This window comes from Antechinus flavipes, chromosome 4 (assembly GCF_016432865.1).
Source record: "Antechinus flavipes isolate AdamAnt ecotype Samford, QLD, Australia chromosome 4, AdamAnt_v2, whole genome shotgun sequence".
NCBI lineage: Eukaryota > Metazoa > Chordata > Mammalia > Dasyuromorphia > Dasyuridae > Antechinus > Antechinus flavipes.
In genome coordinates, this window is record NC_067401.1 from 478,705,966 (window position 1) to 478,722,313 (window position 16,348).

The 16,348-nt window shown below is 50.0% G+C and overlaps 1 protein-coding gene across 2 annotated transcripts; it reads right to left on the reverse strand.

Annotated features, from left to right (window-relative positions):
• Window positions 1-5,992: 5,992 nt before the first annotated feature.
• On the reverse strand, window positions 5,993-15,686 carry DMBX1 (diencephalon/mesencephalon homeobox 1). Of its 2 annotated transcripts, none has more exons than XM_051995275.1 (4): window positions 13,091-15,686; window positions 9,054-9,249; window positions 8,190-8,556; window positions 5,993-7,157 (listed from the first exon to the last, which is right to left on the reverse strand). In XM_051995275.1, the coding sequence occupies exons 1-4, from the start codon at window positions 13,240-13,242 to the stop codon at window positions 6,607-6,609; spliced, it is 1,266 nt and encodes a 421-aa protein (XP_051851235.1). In that variant the 5' UTR covers window positions 13,243-15,686; the 3' UTR covers window positions 5,993-6,606. The 2 variants fall into 2 exon arrangements, with proteins under 2 accessions (XP_051851235.1, XP_051851236.1); XM_051995276.1 differs by having other exon boundaries at window positions 9,054-9,232; window positions 13,089-15,686.
• Window positions 15,687-16,348: the final 662 nt, after the last annotated feature.

Genomic DNA, 16,348 nt, shown 5'->3' on the forward strand with positions numbered 1-16,348 from the left:
GCCCACTTACTGTCTCTGCCCCTGCCTTTCTTCCAGGCTCTAGAAATGTGCCCTAGGATTATGATGATCAGTTGCTCCTCATTTGCTCCTCATGAAATAGTTCCCAGCCCTGCCTGTTTCACTTCCTCCTCTATGGCTTCTTTCATTTCAGAGGCTCCCCAGGCTTCCTGTCAAATCATTCATTGCCCAATTCTTCTCTCATCTTTTCTCAGCTGTTTCCATATTTCTGGTGGTGGTGGTGGTGGTAGTGGTGGTGTGTGTGTGTGTGTGTGTGTGTGTGTGTGTGTGTCTGTGTGTGTGTGTGTGTGTTAAGTCTTTGATCCTCCCATAACTTCCACCAGGGGCTCTCTGAGAACAGGAGCTGTGTCTTACCCCACACCCACTCCCCAGATCATACTGGCTCATGACAACAACTTTTAAGACAAAAATCCCATCTCCCTCCCCACTCCCATTCCCATTCCCCAAACCCCAATCAACAGAACCTGAGACCTTTCTCTTGGGGCCTTTTGCCTTTTATTTATGGAGTATGAAAAACAGCCACGAGGTCACAGGAAGCTGGACAGACAGACAGAAAAGACACAGCACAGAGCGAGCGGCATGCGGCACATGGGAGCCCAGCAGTAGGGCTAATGGCAAGGCCATGTGCCTGGGGTCTGGTTTTCCAACTAACAGAATAAATAAATATTGTACCTTACAGTGTCTTGGCCATGGGAAGGCCATGATCTCTAAGCACACATTGTCACACAACAGCGGTTTTTACAGCAGTTTGTACAGCCCGCCAGCCAAGGGGCTTGAGGGTGGGGATGGGAAAGTCTGGAGGTTCACAGGTATTTAGGGACAGATGATCTCTTGGGCATCACCTGGGGACTGGTTCTACTCCAAACTTTGGACAAAACTGGGAGGCAAGGGTAAAGGCAGGACTAAGGACAAAGACCCAAGAAGGATATATCAGGAGGCTGGAGTAACTGGGCAGTGCAGGGAATATGGGCTTCCCTTGAGCTGGCCTGATTTCTTTTCTTGGGGTCAGAAGTAGCAACTCATATATACAACCCATATATACTCAGGACAACGGGGGAATTCTGGTCTTGACCCTTGCCAGTATAAGTCTTTTGAGGGATAGGGTTGCCAAGTCCTCAGTCTCTCTCTCTCTCTCTCTCTCTCTCTCTCTCTCTCTCTCTCTCTCTCTTTCTCTCTCTCTCTCTCTCTCTCTCTCTCTCTCTCTCTCTCTCTCTCACACACACACACACACACACACACACACACACGTGAGCACATGTATATCCCTTGATCCTATGGATGGGTCATGAATCCCCAATCCAACTAAAGAACAACCTGGGATGTGCCTTCCTCCTCCTCAGAGGAGCTGAGCCCAAGCAAGACTACATTCTCAGGGACTCAGGAAAAAATGACTGAATTGAGCTGGAAAGTGAAGAAGGACCTAGACCTACAGGGTCAAAAGCTTGAATAGGCCTGAGTTAGCTGGGTTCACTAAACATTGAACAGCACCTTCAATTAAGTCCCTGTCTTAATGGTCTCTGTGCTCACACCCTCCCAGGAAGGGTGAAGTGACCATTATCTGCCATGACACCAGAGTCGGAAACTTGCACAGGCTCTCCTTCCTCACCTCAGGATTCCTAATCTTATGGAACTCTACTTAGAGTTCACAGAGATGGGGGACAGGAGTTTGAGGGAGCAAGTACTACTGGTTACTGGGATTGGAGTCTCCCAAATCCAGAAGCTGAAGTCTTTAGACTCAGGCTGTCTATGGGCTAAGCTCTCCTCCTTCTTCTCCCCCAAGATCTAGCCTGACCCCTAGAGCTCCTGCCTCTGGGTTACTATTTCCACTCTCACTTTTCCAAAGAAAAATACAGAGAATGGAAACTTACTGTCTGGGTTCTAGCTCCACTTTCTGAATTCAGTTAAAATTAAATCTGACCGAATAGATATTTATTGTGCATCTCTGATGTGCAAAGCTCCTGTTCTGGGCGCTGGAGGATCCAAATGCAAAAATGAAACTTTCCCTGCCCCAACCTCCTCTTGCTGTCCCAATTATCTCCCTAAAATTTAGTTCTGACCATCATGTCAGAACATCTCAGAACTCTGTCCCTCAGACTCCTTCCAGAGCTCTCCATGGCCCACGGAATAGAGTACATACTCACCAGCCTGGACTCTAAGACCTTCTGCCACCCAGTCCCAAACTCCCTTCCTGGCCTTAATTCCTTAAGTCAGCTTTGTTCCAGCTAGGCAGATTCCTTACAATTCCAGATGCCTTCTAAACTCAGTCCCTCCTCCAGCTCTTTGTTTCCTGATGACCTTTCTTCTTCCCTGTTTCTCCAGGCGTCCTCTGACCAAATCAGCTCTTGATCACTCCCTCCTCTGAGCCCTCAAAACCTTCCTCTAGTTTTTCTTTCCTGTTTTAGTTTTGGTTGCCTGGAGGTTCTTCTAATCTCTCCCATCAGCCTGGATGCTCCTAAAAATCAAGACTCTGATACCTCCTCTTCTTCATTAACTCATCTTTAGCAGTTCAGCTCATGATCATGGACCCTAGAAGAAGCTCAGGTAAGGAGAACGATGGAGGGGGCAAGGAGTAAGGAGGTAGACAGATCACCTCCCCCCAAATTGATTCCCTAACTTTCCCAGAAGGCTACTTGTCCCCCAGCTATGTCAGGTGGGAAGTCCCTGGCAACCTTAACTCCCTCTTACCAGAGACTAGATTTGGAGTATACAGACCTACCAAAAAAATCTTTGTCCTATTACCTAATATGTGCATGATTTGGGGTAAGTCTTTGCCTTCACTGGGCCTCAGTTTGCTCCTCTGTAAATTGGGCTAGATAGGTTTTAAGTTGGGAATCCATAATCTTTTTTTTTTTTTAAATCATGGACTTCTTGAGCACTCTGATGAAATCTGTAGACTCCTTCTCAGAATGTTTTTATATAATTGACAGAAATGTTAGGTGTAAAATAAAGATGTGTTTTTCCCATCCAAGTTCCTAGACCCTCTGAAATTTATCCATGGACTCCTTTGGGGTAAAAGGTTAAGGATCCCTCATCTAAATTCCCTCCTATGAGTCCTATGGGTAACCCCATCCTTGACCAATCAAGGGATATGAACCTGGGAGGAGCAGACCAGCCTTCCTCTTGGGCACAGATCCCCTCCTTAAACTCAGCAGTTCCAATCTAGCCTTTTTCCTTTCCCCCAAACTTGCCTTTCCTGAGGGAGCTGGAGCAGTTGGATCAGGGGAAAGGCCTCAGGTGCTAGGATAGTTTAGATAGGAAGGGGAATAATTGAGGAATTCTGGCTAATACACATTTGTCAACACCAACTCTGGATAAAAGGAAGTCAACAGCCTTATTATTCCTAGCCACTAAGACCACGGTGACTATCTCTCATTATCCCAAGAGAAGAGAGGCTAATTCAGCCATTCTCTGGTAAATGGGAGGAAACATTTGCCCGGACCCAGAATCTCTGCTGGCATTTGGTAGAAGGGTTAGGGTTAATTCAAGCAAAGCCTCCTCAGGGCTTTCAGGCCTCTGGACCCAGGAGGAAGATCCCTGTTCTAGGAAAATTGAGATGGGGAAAGGGACAAAGGGAAGAGGCATAATTCTGGAGCTCTTGGAAAGCTTCATGGGTCAGTATGGTAGTAATTAGAGGATCATCAGATTTCAAGATGGGAGGAACTTGAGAGACCATTTAGTCCAACTCCCTTCTTTTATGGAGGAAAAAAAATAAAACCTAGGGCCTGAAAAGTGAAAGGTGCATGAATTGAATTGAAATTCCCACCCAGGCCCTCTGACTCCAAATCCAGTGCCTTTTGCATGATGCCATGGTAACCGAGTAGCACCCAGCAGGGTCTGTGGACAGACAGAGTACAGGTATTCCCAAGCAAGCCAGATCCCGGAAGTCTGGGAAAGGCTAGGCCCCAAAGAAGGGTCCTGATAGCCACAAAGCATCTAGGGAAAGAAGGACCTATTTCAAAACTTCTCTTCTTCAGGGAAACACTGACATCTTGGTCTGAGAGAATTCAGCCCCCATCGGTATCCCATTAAGGTAGGCCATGTATATATATATATGATGCTTATGGATCATGGCCAAAAACCTAGCTCCATCTGTCTTCAAACTGATGGATTGTGTTTCTAGTTAGCTTTCTGTTTCCAGAACTGAATTCTCATCTCTCTAAGTAAAGGCTTCTGCAGAGCTATGGGAACACATGGAAATATGGGATCATTAAGATGGGAAGTCACCTTTTAATTCTACGGGTGGCCAAGTGTTCCAAGGAAAAGCTGCCAAGGTCACACAATGATTAATCATCAAAGCCAAATTGAACTCTGGACCCCCAGACCTAGTTTAGCATCACTGGAGCTGTGTAAATGTTTGTTCAACTGGTCTCAGGTAGACAACAGACCTTTCTTGAACCAGAAGCTAGACGGCGAGTTTCTGTTTTCCCTCTTCGTTTTCTTGCCTTTTGAGGTTTTCTCCCCTTAAGTGGGAAAGTCAGCTCCTTAGTTCAGAGGACAAGAAACCCCCTTTATCCTCTAATCTCAATCCCATTCTCATTCTCAGGGAGAACTGTAAATTACCTGCTCTTCAATCCAGTAAGGTATTTCTGCCCACTGTCACCCAGGCTTTCTGAGCATGTGTGTTTCTCTGTCCTAGGAGTTAGAGAAGAACAGGAAGGGCTCTGGGCCTTATTGGTTGAACTGAGTCAAATGAGGTCATATCAGGCTGGATATCCAATCCCTGCCCACCCAACCCCACTGCAAACAAAATCTCTCCATGGCTGTTATACCTCACTTCAAGAACCCTCAAATAAACTAAGAATAAGAGCTCAGGGGAGGAAGTCCTATATAGCCTTGGTTCATCCCTCTTACTATCCCTGGGCCCCTTTCTAACTATCTGTGAAATGAAGCTAATGATCTCTGAGGTTTCTGCCAGTTTTGACATTGTATGACCTTGGACAAGCTTCTTATTTCATCTGAGTCTCAGTTTTCCCATCTGTGAGATGAAGAGATTAGAAGAAATGATCTCTAAAGTCCCTTTCAGCTCTGACATCATAAAAATTCTATTTGAGACACAAGGAGCAACTTTGCCACTACTGCCTGCTCTGGAAAATTAAGGAGCACAGCTGTCTCAGGACTTGCCACTTCTTTCTCCTGCTCAAGATTTCTTTTCTAAGGTCACAGTCACACCAGAGACTAGGTTTTCACAGGGTGAGGTGGGGTGGGCTGGACTAGTGACCCTGGCTGGGGGGAATGGGAGTAGATCGGGAGAATCCAAAAATTAGCACAAGCATAATCAAAATGAAGCTTAACAGTTGGGGTGAGGGCACTAACACAGGCAGGAAGGACCACATTTGCCATCTGGGGAAACTGAGGAAGTGGGTGATGAGGAGAGTTAGTGAGAGGAAAATAGAATAAAAGGAAAAGACCAAGAGGAACAGAAGCTGAGAAAAACAGAGAGAAAGATGAGATTTCAAGAAACAGACAGGGAAGAAAGAGCTGTCCCATAGTAGAATGACCTGCCCAGGAGGTAGTGAACTCCCTGTTCCTTGAGGTCTTCAAGCAAAGGTGGCAGTTCTGGAGCCCAAGTAGCTTCCTTCTGTCCATATGGTATTGGAGGACTTCTTCAGTCCCTTCCGGCTCTGAGAGTCTGTGACTCAGAAAAATAGAGAGAAATCCAAGGGGAGACAGAGGGAAAGAAATGGAGACCGAAAGGTGAGGGAGAGGAAGGAAAAGCCCAGAGGCAGATACAGGAGGGAGGGGGGACCCAGTTGCCTGATGCCAGGTGGACATGACTGTGGGGACTTGGCAGGGGATGAAAACCACCCGGAGAGGAGTTAGAACCACGAGTGGGACAGACACGGCACCGAGACACAGCCGAGAAGGCAGACACGTAGAGCCAGAGGGACTGGGAGCTGGGAGATGATGGGGAAGTGGGAAAGGAAACGAGAAGAGGGATGGGGGGGGTGGGGGTGGCGGGAGGGGGGAGAACTGAAAATAGAGCTTTATATATTTATATTTATATCACATTCCACACATCCAGTTACGAAGGGAGGGAGCTGGGGGTCAAAGGTAGAAGGCTGTTGCTCCTTCTCTAGGACTGTCAGGGGTGGAAAGTGGGGGAAGTTGAGTTCAAAGGGGAGAGACAGATTTCCTTCCCCTCCGCACCAGCTCCCTCCCAGGGCCATGCAGGGGGGCAGCGGGTATAGACTTCACCCCCACCTCCCACGGGGAGGAGGCAGGGATCGTCCCGGCGCGGGTGGAAACAGCGCCAGGAAGGTCTGAGGGAGGGGGGATTGCCTCTCCGGGCTGCGGCAGGCGGGGAGGGCGAGTGGTGAGGAAAGAGGGACCTGGTCCTGAACCCCGGAAGGGGCCTGGGCGGGGCTTTGGGCCGCCCTGGCCTTGGGAGGTCCGTCTCTTCCGGACCAAGATGGGGTCTGCAGGACCTCCTGGGCGGAGACGGACCCTTGCCCGTCCCATTGCCCAGGACGGATCCGAGAAGGGTCTGGGTCGGGCCCCGGGCCTAGGAGAGAGGCTGCGGGCCGGTTGGGGTTAGGAGGGAGGGGGAGGGGCCTGGGTGGGAGGTATGCCTTCCTGGGGACGCGCCGCTCAGTTGGGCAGCGTGTCCAGTCCCAGGGAGGCCGCGTGCTGCTTGGCCCGGAGCCGCAGGCTCTCGATGCTGCTGGTCTTACTGTTCAGCGCGGCTGAGGCGGCGGCGGCGGCCGCGGCCGCGGCGGCCGGGGGCGGCGGCGGCGGGGGACCCAGGCCGCCGGGGGCCGCGGGGAGCAGCGGGGACCCCCACACGCCGGGGTGGGCCGCGGCAGCCGCGGCCGACAGCGATTGGTAGTAGGACTGGCAGTGGAGGGAGCCCAGCGGGGCCATGTTGACGCCCAGGTAGGGCACGGCGGCGGCCGCGGCGGCGGCGGCGGCCGCGGCGGCCGCAGCTGGGGGCGGCGGGCCGCCCACCTCGAAGGACGAGTAATGCACCAGGTTGTTGGTGGCCGCCATGTGCTGGCGGAACTGCTCCTGCAGGCGGAAGAGGCTGAGCGGAGAAGACGAGTAGGAGTGTGAGGGCCCCAGGACGCTGCCGCCGCCCCCGCCGGCCCCGGCGCCCGAGGTCTGCGGCGGCAGGGGGCCTGAAGCCGTGCCGCCCGGTGAGTCTGCAAGAACAGCCGCGGAGGAGGCCCGTTAACCGCTACGCAAAAGCTACCCCAGCTGACCGCTGAACCCCTCATCCCTTCCCTCAGCCCAGCAACCCGAGGTCTCCCGAACCCTCGGTCAGCCCGGGGGCTGCAGAGGCAGGATCCTGGGTCGAATAGGGTGTGGGAGTGGAGTGTGGGGGGAAATGGTGGTGGAGGGGCACACTAATCCCTTTTCCCCTAACCCCTTCCACACAGGACTTCCCCGAAAAATTCTCTGCTACACTGTTTCCAAGATAAAGCCTTCCTTTATACCCTCTTGCTACATTGTCCCATAAGGTGTCTCCCAGATACATTGTTTCTTCTAAGTAACGTCTCCTCTGAGCAATGATCTCCTCTGTTACATTTTTTCCACTGCAAGATAACTCTCTCTCCTCTGATCCACCGTCTCAGCTAAGAGCGATTCCTCCTTTCCTCCAATACAGTTTCCTCGAATAGCCTGCCTGTCTCCTCTGATACATTGTCTTTGCCAATAGGCCGTTTCCTCTGACAGACAAACTGTCTTTTCAAACGCAGTACCTTCTCTGATACTTTCTCCCCTGAGAAAGTGTATCCCTCCTCCCCGCTCACCGAAGAAATACCCTGTCTGCTCTGATAAATAGTCCACTCCCCGTGCGCTGTCTGCCTTTATAGCTTGTCTTCCCTGATGCATTGTGGGCTGCCGTAGGTCGTCTCCAGCACCATCCTTTCCAGTCCCCAGGTTCTCTCACTGTTTTCTCTCATTTAGGTTCCTCTGACACCCCGTGTCCTCTGATATCCCGTATACTCTCATATTGTTTCTCCTGATATGAAGATACTTCTCCCATGTCCACTGTTCTCTCGACAGTGTAATCTCTGACTCACCCTCCCTTCTGATGCTGACTCCCAAACAATGGGCCTCATACTTTCTCTAAAAGTTTCAGCACCGAGAGCTCTCCTGCGGAGGCCCGTGCACTTTCTCTCTCAAAGACCGACCTGTTTCCTGCTTTATGTCCTGTTTCCCGGGGGCCTCACCTGCTTTGGGGCTGCTCCTCTTGCAGCCGAAGCCCTTGCCATCCAGACCTGGACTCTTCTCAGTTTTGCCTTGCTCAATGGCTCCCCGAGCCTCCTCCTCCTCCTCCTCCCGGTCAGCCTGGTCCTCGGGGGCTGATTCACCAGCTGATTGCTCAGACAGGGTCAGATGTAGCTCAGCGGAGGGTTCGCCAGGCAGAATACAGGACTGCTCAGAGTCAGGCAGGACAGGAGCCTGGCCATCTGGGTTGGGGACATCGGCTTTACCCTCTCCGTGCCCGCCCTCGGTCTCCTTCTGTTTCTGAAGCTGCTCCTTCTGCAGGCTCCGCTGCTTCTTACGGAACTTGGCCCTTCTGTTCTTGAACCATACCTTGCAGGTGAGAGGAAGGAAGAGAAAAAAGGGAAGAAGAGGTGAACAGACAATCTAAGAGAAGAATAGAAGTGGGAACAGGGATGGAAATGTGTGAGAGACAGGCAGAGAGACAGATGGAGGGAGGGAGAGAGGGAGAGAGACAGAGACAGAGAGACAGACAGAATGAGAGTGAGACAGAGGGGGGGGGGAATAGAGGTGTCTAATAAACAGGAATTAGGCAGGGAAGGGCTGAGAGGAAGCATCACTAACAGTCCTTTCCCCAGCTCAGTCCCTCCTCCCTACGGTCTTGCTCTATACCCACTTTCAGCTCACACAGCCGGCCTTTACCCTCCTCCCTCCCCACCTTATTAAGTTGGAAGTTCAGCCTTTCTGAAAAGGGACAAAATGCAAATGGAAGACCGGGCTGATGCTTAGCCACAAAACCAAGGGAGCTAGCAGAGAAGGAAGGAGATGGGCCGAGGGTGGGAAGGCAGTGTGAGGGTAGCGAGTTTTACCTGCACTCGGGCCTCTGGCAGATTGGTACACATGGCCAGGCGTTCCCGCATCACCACATCCGGGTAGTGGGTCTTCTGAAAGGTCTTCTCCAGGGCCTCGAGCTGCTGGGCTGTGAAGGCCGTGCGGCTGCGGCGCTGCTTTCGGTGCTGAGAGCCATAGCGGGCCTCCAAGATGATGTCTTGAAATGTACAGCCGTTGGAGGGTAAACAGAGGGGGGCCCATTTAATTATGGGAATTAGGGAGGAGTCCATATAAGACTAACTACTCCCTGCCCCCCCACTCTCCAAACCCAGCCCTCCACCAACTTAGAATCGAAGTCTTAAAGCTGGACAAGATGCCAGCCACGATCCAGGCCGACCCATTGCAGAATGGGAGCCTTCCTGGCCAAATGGCCTTCTGGATTCTAATAGAAAATGGATGGTAAGGACCTAGGTAGGTACCTGAAAGCTCACTACCCAGCTATGGCTCAGCTAGTTGCTATTTGTACATCGTGAAGGAAATCACTTCCCTTTCGAATTTCCTCTATCAAATAAGGAGGTTTGCAATGACCTCTAACTGCCCTCCTCTCTTGCCATCCTTTCTGCTTCTTGGGACATTCTTCTTGTCTTGGAGAAGAAGAATCATGATGGTGGGGGTGGGGTGAGCATGGCTGCTTCAGTTACACAAAGTGCTTTACAAATATTGTCTCATTTTATACTCACAATAATCCTGGGAGGTAGATGCTATTATTATCCCCATTTTACAGATGAAGAAACTGAGGCAGGCAGAAGTTAAGTGACTCTAGGTTCAAGTTCTTTCAACTTCTCCTTACTATTCTGTTTACCTTCTTAGGGATATATGATAGTTCATCAATGCTCTTCTGCTAAATTTGTTGTTATTCTTAGAATGTTTTCCAGGGGACATATGACCCGTCCTAAAGGAGAGGTCACTGGTGTTCTTAGCCTTAGCAAATCACCTCTGAATCAGATTACTGCTCAAATTTCAAGTAGTATATGCAGTTCTAGTGATAGTCTGAACATTACTGTTCAGAAGAGGATGTTCAGGGTAATTAAAATCCCTTCAGGCTGAAGGGCATAGGAAGCTAAGAGAGGTCACTGAATCCATGCCAATGATGCCATAAATGATCCCCTGAAAAAGTAACTTCTTTGCTCTGAGCCCTAACACCGCCTGGGCCTCAGTTGTCCAAAGACTGACCCCTAACCCACAGATTATCCCACAAAATTGCATTTGGTCATAAGGGGGAGCAGGATGAGAGAATATTCCTAACTGCAGGAGTCACAACTCAAAGCGGCATCTGGCTCCCCACGGAGCAGAGTCACTGCCTCCAGAATAGAGATGCTGTGGTTCCTGCAAGAAGGACAAATGGCTTATGGAGCAGGAGAATACGAGATGGATGTGGAAGGATAAGAGTGTTGGAGAGCCAGGTGAGGGGCTCAGCTGGAGTCCCAGATCTCTCCACGCATGCCTCGGTTAGCCTAGCTTCTATACCCATTCTTTCCCAGAGGACTTCTTCATATAGGGGCCAGAAAAGATTGAAGAGTCCACCATCTTGTGATTTTCACATAGAAACTTTGCTCCCTTTTTTAGGCTCCCCCCATTGATCCCATCTCCCAGTCTCTGGGGGTGATCTCTGACTCCTTCCTCTTTCTCTTTTGTCATCTCCAATTAGTGACCAAGTTCTGTGGATTCCACCTGGACCATTTCTCTCCTCCCTATCCCTCTACTCTGTTCCCACTTCCCTAGTGAAGATCCACAATGTCACCCACCTAGCCTGTTGGAATAGGCTCCTACTAGAACCCCCTGAGTTTACTGTCTCTTAATTCATCCCCAGACCCATCTTCCTTCGGCACAGAACTGGCCCTGGAACTCCTCCCCTCAGAGCCCTAGAGGAGACCCTATTGCCTCCCATTCAATTTCAACTCATTTGCCTGACATTCAAGGATCACCTTAACTTTCCAGCTGCATCTTAGATTAGTCCCTTCCATGAAAGCTTAAAGCTTTGAAGCCTTGCTTCAGTCATAGTCGATTCTCTTCTTTGCCCTGTGCAACTGTCCTAGCTCAGAACCTTTGCTCGCCATAATTCTCTCTGGCAGGAACGTTTAGCCTCCCTATTTATCTATCTAGAGAGGCAACTAGGTGGCACAGTAAATAGAACAACTATGCTGCCTCAGATACTTCCTAGCTATGTGACCCTGACCAAGTCTGTCTGCCTCAGTTTCCTCAATTGTAAAATGGGACAATAATAGTATTTACCTCCTAGGGGTTTTGTGAGAATCAAAAGACAATATTTGTAACAGATTTAGTTAGCATTGTGCCTGCCACACAGTAGGTACTTAATAAGTGCTTTCTCCCTTTTCCTTTTTGATCTGGTAAATTTATGCCCATTTTTTAAAGCTTACCTTCAAATCACTTCCCCCCGGAGGTCAAAAGGAGACATAGACAAGCTGGGCAATGTTGGGGGTACCATATTAATTGTGAATTATAATTTTAAAAAATTACAAAGCTGGATCCACCTAAGGGACATTTCCACTCTTTTTTGTAGGAGGGAAGTATGCAAGTTTGTGGGTGCTTACCAAGTTCATAATAATTTTTAGAATTCCATAATAATGAAAAATGTTTAAAAATCATTCCCTCTTAGGGCAGTTGGATGGTGAGATGGAAGAGTACTGGTCCTGGAGTCAGGAGGACCTCAGGCACTTACTACGTGACCTTGGGCAAGTCACATAATTGTGCTTACCCACCCTATTCCCTTTACATTCTATTTCACAACCACTTATCTATCCATTAGGCTACAGGGTACTTTCTTCCAAGAAGCTTTCCTTGATTCCGCCATCTGTGATGACCTTTCTTTTTGAGCTCATATTTCTACCTAAATCCTCCCAAAGCTTCAGCTTCTCTTAGATTGTGAGCTCTATGAAGCCAGGGACTGTGTTAGTCCTATTCTGTTGGCTTCCTTGAGCTCAGTACACAGTAGGCACTTAATTCATGCTTGCTAAATTTGAAGTCATGGAACAACTCTAACCAATTCAAACCAATTCAACAGGATTGCTGTGCCAGGTTGTGTGCCACTGTGTGCCAGGCTCTGGGGCCATAAAAACAAAATGAGACAGTCATTACTTCCAAGTAATTGCCTATTTTCTTTTGGAAGGGAACAGTAATACTACATGTAAATGGGAGAGTGGGAAAATGATCATTTGAGAACAAAGAGAACTCAGGAAAGAGCTATCATAGAGCAGATGGCCAGGAATTCAACTTTGGGTCACTTTGGAGTCCACGAAGACCCCTTGGCCTGCTCAGCTAGTAGTACCCCATTTTAGGAACTCGACTCTTAAAGATTATATGGATGACCTGCAATGGAAGGAAATACTCCAGAGTTGACTCATACCCTGCAACAGGGAACCATTCAACCCAGTAAATGTTGACTGAGTACTTGCTGGGTTCAGGATGCTGGGTCCTGTGCTATGAGAAAGCTAATTTTACAAAAGTAAAGTCCCTGATCTCGTGGCTTTAAGAGGAGGAACTCAATATCACACGATAAATGTACCAGAGAGATGGGATCAGAGTCCTTTGGAAGCTCCTTGGAGAAAATCCTTCCTAGCAGGAAGGCAGGGAAGATGGACATTTCTGTTTTATTTTGTTTTTCTGTTACATCTGTTAAAAATTTAATTTGGTGAGCAGGTACTTTTTTTTAAAAGAGGGGATATTTGTGGTGGGCTAAGGAACCTAGGATCCCAGACAGAGAGCAGGGAATCATGGCATCCAACCCCTTCTTTTTACAAAAGGGGAAACCAAGGCTCGTAGATGTGAAGGAACTTGCCTAAGATCACCCAGAGAGGAAGCAGCTGAGGCACAAGTCCATTTTACAGGTTCAACTCTAACTCTCTATGCTATGATGTAAAGCATGAAAAGTAATTCTACAGGTGGGATGTGGGAGAAGGGAATGATGAGGAAGCGGATCTGTGGGATGCATGGCCCAGAGGGACCCCTCCCTCCCCCGTGCGCTCCCTCCTTCACCATCCCCAAATTGATCTTACCAGCCAGCCTCTCAGCCAGGGTGAGGGCGTGCACAGAGGGCCTGTAATCAGGTCCATGCTGGGCCTGCTGGGCTGCCTGCTGGTGGAGGTTGTACATGGCACTGAGGGAGTTCATGGCATGCAGCGAGTAGCCATTCACACCGTAGTGCTGCATTCCGGCAAACACCTGGAGGGACAGGAAGCAGAAGGGAACCTGTTAGCAGATGCCCAGAAACCCCACAGCCACTTCTCTGCCCCTCTTCTCCCTTCTCACCCCCTTCCTTCCAAAGTCAGAGACTGAGAGCGGATGCACAACTCCTGTACCTTGGATAAGACATGGCTCCTGCCAGCTTACAGTGTGGGGAGAGGGCAAGATGGGAATGGGAAAGCTAGAAGGAACACACAAACTGGCAGGGAAAAGGCCGGCCCACGAGGGGAGCAGTGAGTCAGGGCAGCTCATTCCCAGAACGGGGCCATCTGCTGCCCCCTCTCACCAAAGCTAAGAGACACCAGGAGGAGAAGAGGATGACAAAAAGGTCCTGGGGCTTATTTAGCCTTGGTCACTGGGGGACCCCAACCCCCAAAGTACTATCTGGGACCCATTTAACCATTGTGATAACATCAGTGGTCTAAACTTTCCAAAAGTCTTTCTCATAATCTTGCTCTCTTCACAAAAGCCCCATGTCAGAGACAGGATGGATGTTATTGTTTCCATTCTAAGGAGAGGCAAACTGAGTTCTGGAGAATCGCTTTTCTCCAAGTCTCACAGGTAGGCAATGATAAAACTAGATTGCAAACTCAGGGCTCCTTCTTCTTCAGCCCGAGTTCTTTGTACAAAGCTTATATCTATAAAACCAGAGAAGCCGGGCATGAAGATCCCCAGCTCCTCCCCATGGGAGAAGTGCCTAAGCCTGGAGCCCTGTGATATTCATTACCACAATGTCCTTATTTTGTGCTAAATTACTCAGATTTAATCATCTACTCTACACCCCTGTAGTCTCACAGGCTTATAGAACGTCAAAAGGAGGGCTTTAGAACACACAACAGAAGATGTAAGGACAGAGATAGAGACACAGAAACACAGAGAGAGAGAGACAGACGGGAGAGACGGGCAGAGAAAGAGACAAGCAGGCAGAGGAACTTGGGAACAAAAGGGATTGTGAACCTGGGAGGAACTGGGTCTTAGGAGCACAGAACCGAACAGAGAAAGAAGGAGCTGAATTGGTCCTTAAAATGGAACAGACTACCTGTCCTGGATGGCAGCGTCTGGAAGAAGCTGAGCAAAGAATCTCACATCAAAAACAAGACACAAGGAAGTGATACATTAAAGTGACTTAATGAGGCAATACAGGTCAAAGCTCAGACTCAGCCCCTTGGGAATCCACTTCCCACCATCTGTCCGGTACTCGACTCTCCAGCCGAGACTGCCACAGGTCACTGTCCTAAGCACCGGGAGAAAAACCGTTATAAGGACTGAGGGGGAAGAGGAGGAGAGGTGTTCCTTGTCTTCACATCTCTGAAGGAGTCTCATGGGGAAGAGGAATTAGCCTTGTTCTGCTTGGCCCCACAGGGAAGAACTTGAAACCATGTGCAGAAGGGACAGGGAGGCCGGTTTCAGCTCAAAAAAAAAAAAAAAAAACTTCTTAACTAGCAGAGCTGTCCGTCCCCTGATTGACGGCTGCTGCCTCTGTAGATAGCTTGGGATGTCTTCCGGGATACAGGGTCTGGGAAGCCTCCTCTGAGAACCTCCTCAGCCCTGGGTTCCATCTGCCACACCTCTCAGCCCTGGAAGCCTCCTTAAGTTGTCGGTTTGTTTGTATTTTAAATTTCACTCGAGTCTCACCTATCTAGAGGACCAAGTCAGCCTGAGCTAAAACAAAATCTGAGCTTGCTCACTTCTTGTCTACACGACATTTGGGGGAATTTACTTCCTGCAGTGCCCACAGATTTTTCTCTGTGCCTGGATCAGAACTCTGGCTCATCCACTCTTGGCCCCTTTCTGCTCTGAAAGTGTCTCACACTATCATTCAATCCCTCTGTCTCTGTCACTGTCTCTGTGTCTTTCTCTGCCTCTGTCTCTGTCTTTCTGTCTTTCTCTTTGTCTCTCTGTCTCTTTCTCTGTCTCTTTTTCTCTCCCCATCTCTTCCCTGACTCTCATCGTCTCTGTATCCCCATGTCCCTTCTTTCTGTCTCTCCTCTCCTTGTCTGCCTCCATCCTTGGCTCTCTTCCTATCTCTCTTTTGCTGTGTGTGTCTCTCCCAGTCTCTGTCTTTCTCTCTGTCTCTCTGTCTGTCTGTCTCTTTTTTTTTCTCTCTCCTCATCTCTCCCTGCCTCTCATCGTCTCTGTATCCCCCATGTCTCTTCTTTCTGTCTCTCCTCTCCTGGTCGGCCTCCATCCCGTCCCTCCTTGGCTCTCTTCCCATCTCTCTTTGTTGTGTGTGTCTCTCCCAGCCTCCGCCTGTCTCTCTGGCTCCGACCGTGTCTCTCTGTCTCTGTCCGTCTCTGTGCGTCCGTCCTCCTTTAGGGTCTCCCACCCCCCGGGAGCCGGGGCGAGGAGCAGGGGCGTCCAGGGCAGGGGAGAGGCGTCGGGAGGCCCCCGGAGGCCGGGGGCCGGGCCGGGCTCAGCCCACTGCGCACTCCAAATAAAATCAATTAAATATTTAAAAGGTGCCGCGTAGCAATTCCTGGGGAGCCGGGCAGGCCATTCATCACGGCGCCGCGGCGTTTCACGAGCTGTCGAATTGTGCTTACATTGGTTAAAAGAATCTTTATATTTCATTAAGCAAGCAAAGCGGCGGATCTCCCGCCACCGGCGCTGGGCGGATGGCTTTCGTTTTCCAAATCTGCAAATGCATCCGTTATGTCCCCGCGTCGCCCCAGGCGGAGGAGGCTAATGCCCAGCCAATCGAAGAATCAAGTCGAATTTTATTAGGGGGTATTTTTTATAAATTAACAGCAGCCGGCCAAGGAGCACGGCTTAACTTGTCTTTGATTAAATGGGCAGTGAACCCTCACCCCGCCGCCGCTCCCAGGGCGCCCGCCTGGCCCGCCTGCCCGGGCCCGCCGCCGCTCCCCCTTGGCTCTCCTGCCTCGCTCTCGAATTCTCCGAGCCTCTCTCTGGCTCTCTCTGCGTGTGCGTCTCTATCTCTGTCTCTTCCCCTTCAGCCCCCCATCTCTGTCATCTTCCCGTCTCCCCATACGGAGGGAAAAGCCCCGAATTGGAAGTCGGGGGTTCTAGGTCCAAAACCCGATCTTTGCCTTTCACTCTCTGTGTGACTCTG

Bases quoted from the DNA above. Each gene is read 5' to 3' on its own strand.
- DMBX1 (XM_051995275.1), bottom strand. From the start codon at position 13,242: ATGCAGCACTACGGTGTGAATGGCTACTCGCTGCATGCCATGAACTCC. The intron at 8,557-9,053 runs GTAAAACTCGCT...CTCACCTGCAAG, and splicing joins TGCCAGAGGCCCGAGTGCAG to GTATGGTTCAAGAACAGAAG. The intron at 7,158-8,189 runs GTGAGGCCCCCG...CTGTTCTTGCAG, and splicing joins GAGGAGCAGCCCCAAAGCAG to ACTCACCGGGCGGCACGGCT.